At 37.5% G+C, this 9,378-nt stretch overlaps 1 protein-coding gene across 1 annotated transcript; it reads left to right on the top strand.

The window, feature by feature from the left end:
• The first annotated feature begins 750 nt into the window (after positions 1-750).
• On the top strand, positions 751-1,957 carry LOC113316503 (uncharacterized protein At1g24485-like). The gene is made up of 3 exons (XM_026564668.1): positions 751-838; positions 992-1,565; positions 1,684-1,957. The coding sequence occupies exons 1-3, from the start codon at positions 751-753 to the stop codon at positions 1,955-1,957; spliced, it is 936 nt and encodes a 311-aa protein (XP_026420453.1).
• The last annotated feature ends 7,421 nt before the right edge of the window (positions 1,958-9,378 follow it).

Here is a 9,378-nt window from a genome sequence, read left to right as displayed (position 1 = left end):
TCGTAAGCTCCTTGCGAACTTTAGCTAAGTCATATCTCAACTGGGAACTAGTGGATTGATTCGAATTTTCGGACTCTGCAAAGATTAATATGGAATCATAATTTGAAAGCAAAGTATGAAGAAATAAACATGTGCGATAATTTGGATCGAAAGTTTCTCATATCGCTCACTGTATAAAGAGAACGACATGAGAAGAGGCAAAATGTAGGAATGAAATATCGCACATTCATTATGTATGCGAAGTAAAGGTCATCTAATGTAAGCGAAGATCATCGCACATATTAAAAATAGGATGACATGTTTAATGATGTCAGCATAGTCACAAGAAAAGTGTGATGATCTGTGCGAAGTGTAAAATATGCAAAGTTGAACGAATGTACATGAGCGATTGTAACGCACAGTGATTCCGAAAATAGGGGATCTATTAGCTGTCATCCACTATGTATTACCCTATATAAAGGGAAGGAAACTGCGTAATGAGGGAGATCTCTAGAGTGTGTGTTATACAAGAAATTAGGAGAGATAAAGTTTATTTGGAGATCAAGTAAAGTCTTTATATTATCTTGTATTCTATCTTTAGATCTTAATGAATAAACAAATGATTTTCACCATGATTTCTTAAAGTGTTATCTAGCCTTGAATGGATGTGGTCGTAGGATTTCCTGCAATTACAGTATATACACATGAAAATCTTATATAAGCTCCCTTTCTAACAGTCTCAACTTCTTGGAAGTTAAGACGACTAACACCATGAACTCCCAACTTCTTAATCTTCTTCTGCTTTTACTTTTTTCACATTTCTCGTGTTTTCTTGTCTTTGTTCCTGCATCTGCAAAGGGTGATCAGTCTTTATCTTTAGCTAATATTTACGTTGCTATATATATTTTCTTGCAAAACGAACTTAATTATCGCGATCGTAGTGTTCTTCTTACATTGAATTTTCATTGAGTAATATTGAGTCTATTAACATTTTATTGTTTGTATGATACAGTGTTTTTGAGCATAGATTTTGGTTCATCTTCATCGAAACCTCATACTGATGATAATTCAATCGTATGGGTCGGGGAGGATCCTTACATACAAAATGGGGAAACTCATAAAGTCATGATCGATCCACCAAACGTAAAGGCCTGGGATTCTCATGTTATGAGTACTCTAAGAGCATTCCCAACACGTAAAAAGAACTGGTATTCGATAGACATTGAAGATAAAGCCGAAGATGCTGCTAAGACTACGGCTGAACGCGTCCTTGTTCGAGCTAATTTCTATTACGGTAACTATGACGATAAGTCGACTCCTCCGAAGTTCAATCTTCAGTTCAATGGGAACAGTTGGTCAGAAATCGTAACACACCAGGACAATTTCATATGTGCAGAAATGGTATATTCACATATCAAGGGAAACAATATAAGCATGTGTCTTGCCCAAACGCAACCAGATAAGATTCCGTTTATATCGTCTCTTGAAGTAAGAAGTTTGCCTCCAAATGCTTACCGTTATGTCGATTCAAACTATCCATTGTTTTTCTTTGAAAGATTTTCTTTTGATGCCAACACAACTATAAGGTATGCATATACGTGTATATATATATATATATATTCAACCAGCAATGGCTACTAACTAATTCCGTATCCATGAAAAATTAAGTACTAAAAGTATATAAAATCTTTGTTGATCATGTAGGTATTCCGGAGTTTTTTATAGTCGAATTTGGGCCCCAGTTCAGAATATCAGGGTTCAAAGCAACTCGCCATATCGACATGTCAACATTGACGATAACCCTCTTGAGGCTTTAAGAACAACACTCGCACAATTGCAAGAGGTTAAACTTGATCCTTCAATTCCGTCTACTTCTGCTAATCACAATCTCACCAATGACGATTTTTCTCCTGAGAAAGCTCTACAAAAGGCACATTTGTCTGGAAATCTTGTTTATACTGGAATTTCAGATCCTTAAACTCCTATTCATTACAATGCATATTTTATGGAAATGAAATTGCTAAACTCTACTGAGAAACGATCATTTAATATATTAGTCAACAATAAATTCTATGAGGGCCCTATCGTACCACTTCGCTATTTCCTACCGACGGTCTTTATCCATAATATCATTTCTTTCGCCGTCAACTCCTCATATTCAATTGCTCTTGAACCAACGAGCGACTCAACTCTTCCTCCAATGATCAATGCGCTTGAAGGATTTACTATCGGTGATAAATTAGTTCAAGGAACTAATTCAAGTGATGGTACGTAATTCTATCTCTTTTGCCTCCAAATCTTTGAGCTAAAAACTATTTGATGTACATATATTAATAAAGTTTCTAAACTATTTCAATATTTACTTATTTATTATTGGTGTATTCATTGAGTTTATTGCAAAAGAGTTTCGTTCAACTTCAAAATTGGAATGGCGATCCATGTTTACCTTCACCTTACACTTGGGACTGGGTTGCATGTAGTTCTGATGTCGATTCTCCTCGCATTACATCACTGTAAGGAAAATCTTCTTTTCACTTCTTTATTAGTTACTTCCTAATAATAGTTTCTCGATGAGCTCCAAATATTGTACAGTACTTGATGAAAATGGTTGTTGTAGGTGGCTGAATTCAATGACATCATTCAAACAACCAAACATGTTATAATACTATAAATGAGTAATTTTTACAAATGATGGTATTCTATAAAGGAGGAACAATCCTCTAGAAATCTTTAGTTTTGAGCTAAAGTTAATTCATAGTATGATATAACAATTAAAAATGAGCTCAAAAAATCTTACATTGGTAAACTTGCCGTCATCCAACTAAAAACCAATTGGCAATGAGTGGAGCGGCCCTTCCATATTATAATTAAATTAATTATGCGGAATCTAATGATGCGGGACTATTGTCTCTCCACGTGTAAAACCTGTCATTCGGCATAACAATGCACTTATGCACGTGTGGTCCCGGGTGTGCAGGTGACATTCGGTCACGGTACACCCCAAATACAGGTCATAAGGACTATTGTCCTTTCACACGCTCGCGCACTTTGCAATAAGTGAAACGACCCTTTCATAATATGTTTAAGTTAATTATAATGAATCTAAATTGACAATGAACGACCTTTCCATATTATATTTAAGTTAATTATGTGGAATCTAGCGGTGTAAGATTATTTTCCTTTCACACACAACCACGATACATGTAAGACCAGTCATTCGGCCTAACACGCGCACATACATACGTGTGGTAACGAGTGTGATGATGACATTCGATCATACTACACCACACGTACAGATACAGATATGGCTCTGACACCCTGTGAAAATTTGCTGACATCTGATGAGTGCTAAAAAGTGCATATTTCTATATATTTTTCTTGGCATTTAACTCATCTTTTGTGCATTAATTCTACATTTTAACCCATATTCTGTATTTTCATTGTTTTCAAGAATAAATATTTTTATTAATTAATTTTGCATTTTTAGGTAATAAATAAAGACTAGATGAGTTGCGGAGCGAAAAGTGCAAAGACACGGAGAAAGCCGGCGGAAACTCTAGAGGAAAAGAAGTGCAGAATGCGGTATGGAAGACTCAAGGATGAAAATGGGCTCACAAAGGAAGAAATTGTTCTTAAAGAAGAAGTGGGCTCAAGATTGTTTAAGCCCAAACCCATTTTCTAAGCCTAAAATCAATACCCAAACCCGTTTCTCTCCTTCACCGTCAGATTGAATCTATTTCATCATCCAACGGTCGCTCCATCAGAGTCCATCGAGTTTTGATGTTCCTGTCTAACACTATAACACCTAACTCCATCTTGGACCGTCAGTTTTGATGTATCTCAGATCCAACGGTCGTTCCACACCCATCTCCATCGCGCCGTTGGATCATTCCTTCATCTTTTCATCCAACATCTTCCCTCTGCTAAACATCAAAATTTGATGAGCCCGCTCAACACCCTAATACCCAATTCTATACCCATTAGCCAAACATGCCTTAACCCTAAAACTATCGATCCAAACTTTCTTCTTCCATCTTCTTCACCCATTCCCTCCCATGCCGTCGCTGCCAATACCACCAACTCCGTCTGCAGCCTCTCAACCACCACCATCCTTCATCATAACACACCAACCCTAAAACCCATCATCACTACCACTTTCACCAACTCTATAGACTTCTATTCCACCAATTTCACGCCTCACCAATCTCATGAACCCTAGATGTGAAATTGGTAGAATAGGTTGAAATAGAGTTGTAATTAGAGCATGGGTATACGCAGGAGAAGGAATAAAGGCATGGGTCGAAGAATATTGAGTGATTTCAGAGAGTTAGGTATGTCAATTTTGCTTTTTGTAAGATTTTGAAACCCTAACTGCCCTGATTTGGGGATTTTTGTGTAGGAACCCTAATTGATTAATTTGGGTATAAATAGAAGGTGTTTTGTGCTGTTGTGGGTATACCTGGACTAGCCAGTGTGTCATTAGGTTTAGGTTTAGTCTTTCTTTGTTTTCCAATTTCAATTTTTGCTTCACTGTTTAGTTCTTAGGTTTTGTTTAAATTTTAATATCTTTAATCCAATATCAGTTCATGTGAATGTATTGTTCAAATTCTGTCAATGTTAATCACCATGTTTGTTATGTTCTAATCCATGTTATGTTTGTGTTAAGCTCTATGTATGTAATGTTTCTTCACATGATCATGTAATTTCCCTGTTTAAACCTTAGAGAAGACCATTGAACCATGATGGTTAGCCATTAGGATAGTTTTTGTTGAACTCAAAATAGCTTAGGCTAGTTAGATTCCTAAAAGCCCAACTGACTTGTGATTAGTGGTGCTGTAAGAAGACCACTAATGCTAGGGGTCAGTGGTGGCTCTAAGGGGTTAATCAGCTACATTAGTTAGTAATCCACTGCCTAGTTGACCTGTGATTTCCTGTGCCTTAAACAGACAGCCAATACTAGGGGTTAGCTAAGGCTGTAAGGTTAGTTAACTAGCCATATGACAAAAACCTGACCTAGGCAAACTAGCTAGGTGAAAGAGAATTCTCATCCATCTCCATACACTTCATTCCCATCCACAATTTATCTCCCATGTTCTGTTTTGGTTAAGTTTTTCTTATTCATTGCCACTGATTTTTCTTTGTTCCTTTGCCACTGTCACTCACTGCTTCTTTGGCTCATTGCCACTGTCACTAGCTCAGAATTAGCTAGGAAACTTCAACTCACACACACCTTGTCTCTGTGGATCGACCCGTACTTGCACATTTGCCACTTTCGACACCGTGCACTTGCGGTTATAGTTTGTGACTCTTTTAGAGAGCCACCAAGTTTTTGGCGCCGCTGCCGGGGACTTGGCTGCCGTGTTTTTGAAGTTTTTCTTGCTGTTCTTTGCATACTCATACCTGCTGTGTAGTTCTGATAAGCATCTTAGTGTACTCATCTTGCATATTGCATCTGTAGCTGTAACTTAGTACCACCTCTAGTGCATCTGCATCATTTGCATAATCTCTTCTCCTTTGCTTCAACTGCATCATTCTGGGAACTGAACCTCTTCTCTGAGTTGCCAGGTGCTTGTGGTGCTGCTGTTGCAGCCTGTTGCTGCTGAATTGCTCCTGTTGCTGAAGCTGTTGCCCCTGCTGTTGTTGCTGTGACCTTGCTGTGAGGCTGAGAACAAACCTCTGGTGCTGTTGTGCTGCTGTGAAGCCTTAATAGAGCTGCTGCTGCCTCCTGCTGGTGCCAGGCCAAGTCTGCTGCAACCCCTGCTGCCTGGTGTTAAATTGAGCCATCAAAGCCCAACTGGGCTGATTCCAAGCAGCTGAAAAAGAACAAAGCCCAACTGGGATTTGTAACTGAAATACTCAACTGGGCCTCTGTTAAGGAGTTGAAGAAGGATGATCCAAAGCCCAACTGGGCTTTTGCAACCAAACTGAGCAGCTGGGCTGTGCTTAAGCAAGTAAGCCTAAACCCATTAAGAGAACCCAACCTGTGGGCTTCCATTTTTAATTTGTGGGCTTGTAATAATTTTTTCCATTTTTTTTTTGTTGGGCTTGTAATTTAAGTTAACTTTTGGGTTTGTATTTGAGCTTAACTGTGGATTGTCCCTATCAAAATTTTGGGTTTCAAAAACCCAACAAACAACCTAAACAAGTTTAACTGAACCTGCCAAGACAAAAATGAGCCAAAACTAAATTTCAAAAACAAGGCTGTGCTTAGTTTTAAAAACAAATTTTGGGCTTCACCAACAGTGGGCCTACAAAATTCAAAGTTTTAAAACAACTCCCAAACCCAGCAGCTAGGGCCTCGATCTTTCGCTAACTGAGAGCCCAACAATCAAAAAACTCGCAGCTGGGCCTCGTCTCACTGATTTCAACTCGTTAGTTGGGCTTCGTCCAAATTTCTCAGCTGGGCCGTGCATCCTCCATCAATGTGGGCTTTGCTCCCTTTAAAAAACCAAAAAATTTCAAAACCCATCAAAACCAAATGTTACCCATAAAAACCAAATTTTTCCCAAAAATCCAAACCCATTAAAAACCAAATTTTGGGCTTTGTAATATAGTTACTTAGCTTTTGAACCCAATCATGTCTAGATCTTGGTCTACAGTTGGGGAATACAACAAATACCTTAGAGAACTTGCGTGTGGACATACTTCACGTTATGAACCACCCATAGACCATGATGTCAATAGTCATAGGAATTATTATGGACATTTTCAAAGTCCCGAGCCTCAATACTTGAACCCTAATGACTATTCACACATGCATCATTCGCCACAACGTGAAAATGAAAATTTTGCTAGTGCCTCACTCACACAATCATCACTGATCGATAAATTAGAAGCTCGAATCGCAGCTTTAGAAATGCAATCACATGAGGAATCTGTCACATCTAAGTTTCTTAGGAAACCTGAAATCTATGCATGTCCCGCATGTGATGGCTTAGACCACACTATTGCGAATTGCTATATTTTCCATGAATTTAGGCGGACTGGAGAAATTCCAAGGTTTGTAGAACCTACAGATTATTATGATGGTGGTTATTGGGACCATAATCAACCTTTTCAAGGTTGCGATCAACCATTTATAGACCCTAACGACCATGCACCCATGTATCAATCACCACAAGGGGAGGACGAACAATTTCACATGAGCCCTTGTATGCAATCTATAATGGAAAACATCAATCTCCTCAAACAAAACACTGCTAGTTTAGAAATGCATACATTGAATGATCATAGCAGCATTGTTATCCCTAATGAAATTAATTATCAAAATAGTGTTTTTAACCCTACTCATGATAGTCATGTTGGACATGAACCTAATCTAGAGGTAAATGAGTGGAATAGAAACACTATAGTTTTTAGGGAAGGACACTCTTGTTTTGTTGAGGATGATAATAATTATGATGTTATATTAGAAGAACATGTCTATACTGATGATGTTATGGAACCTTTGGGTTCAAATACATTAGGCTTCTCTGCCCAGACCTTAATGAATGATATCTCTTATAGTATTCCATATGATGTTTCCATTGAATTGCCGATGCATGAGGACAAATCTGTTGATGAAGTTGATGATTCTGATTGTGAACTTGCTAATTTGATTGATGATTGTGAGCATGATGTGACATGTGTAGATGATTTAGGAGATTTTGATTTGATTGATAATGACGTGCCTATTCTCCTACATGAGTCACAATCTGATGGCCTTCCACCCAACCTAGATTTGGTTTGTACCAATATTGTAAAACCAATTTTTCTGAGAATGCCTAATCTAGGTTTGGAACTGTGTACTTCCCAAGTCCTCTTGGACCATTTTGCATCTAAATATAATATCTTTGAGGAACCACAGTTGGAAATGGCATGTTTTCCCGTCCATAGCAAAGTACACTTTGAGTTAGATCTTGTGCATGAGGAACCCCCAAAACTGCGCGATTTTGTTTTCAAAATTATATCTTCTGTAAAATCCAGGTTTGGGGGTAGCTCATTTGGTTTCACAGCTTCACGTGCTTTTCTTTCATGTGTGAAGTTGTTGAAACCGCTACACTTTGTCTTTTGGGTTGATCCTCAACTCTTTAGACTTTTGGTGTATGGTGAATTTTTTGTATATAATCAAGTAGATAAATTTTAAAACCTTTTTGTTCCTTTTGTATATATTTTGCTAATCCAATATGATCTCGGCTGACATATGTTGGATTCTTGCCTTGAATAACGGAGTTCTAATATTGCTTTCGCCGAAATCGGGTATTCTCTTTCCTTTTTCCCTACTCAACATGATCCTCTTCATATGTTGTATTATAATTTTGTTCATATTTTGAAACATTGAGGACAATGTTTAGTTTAGGTTTGGGGGTGAAAAGTAGATACTTTGATAATATGCCATAATTGAAAACAAGAACTCCTTCTTTTTGAAAAAAATGAAAAATGAAAATAAAAAATTAAAAATTGAAAAAAAAAAAACATAAAAATGGAGCTCATTTACCTTGAAATGTTGACTCTTGTGCAAATATGTAATTATTAGGAGTCTTAGTCTAGATATTTAGGCACCCTGATTCTAGCACAATTCACATAGTGATAAGAAATTTGCACGCGCACGATCTACCAATACATGTATGGCCTCGATCTTCAAGGTGTTTGATAGGAAGTTACGATTGCCAATCACTTTAGAATACTGAACGAAACTTGACTAGCTTGTTCTTTGGTTGGTTGGGATAGAAGGTGGAGGTTACATTAAGAAAAACAACCATCGAATTTAACTGGGTGCATCAAAAATGGCTACCTCTTGCAAAGTGTCATGTAATCTTTTGTTTCCTTTTGTATTTGTATCAAAAGTTGTTTCTTTTCAAAAAAAAAAAAATCAATCAAGTATTTATCAATTCCATCCTCTCTTGTTCCAAAAATAAAAGAGAGTAGTCAATGTAAATAAGAGTCATGTAAATAGTCATTTTGTTGTTTCATTGTAATAAGCAAGGAGGGTGTATGCCATTGATGTACAACGCGAGTAATTGTGAAATACCTCCAACTCATTCACAATTCTCGTAAAGTCCGGACAGCTAGCTAGATTTCGACCTCAGTTCTTAGCCTGAGAAACTATCTCTTGGTGATTAGTAGTCATAACTTCAGATCTTTCTTTACACATGTGTAGATACACTTTACACTCTTATCACATGTCTTTTTTGTTATCAGTGCTAGGATTGTGCCTTCGATAGCTAGATTGACATCTCCATTTTGCTGTGAGCTTAACTGTTTTGCACATGTCACATTTGATGGAATCTGAGCTTATATTTTGACCTAGAACTTTGTAGGTACGTTCTAAGCAAACCTTCACGAGACTTCACTCGTCCACTAGGGACACTTAGTGGTTTAAAAGGCTTAGTGCATACGCTAAATGCATTCGAGAGACCA

The sequence above is a fragment of the Papaver somniferum genome, chromosome 10, assembly GCF_003573695.1.
Source record: "Papaver somniferum cultivar HN1 chromosome 10, ASM357369v1, whole genome shotgun sequence".
Lineage (NCBI taxonomy): Eukaryota > Viridiplantae > Streptophyta > Magnoliopsida > Ranunculales > Papaveraceae > Papaver > Papaver somniferum.
This window is presented reverse-complemented; position numbering and strand designations above follow the sequence as displayed.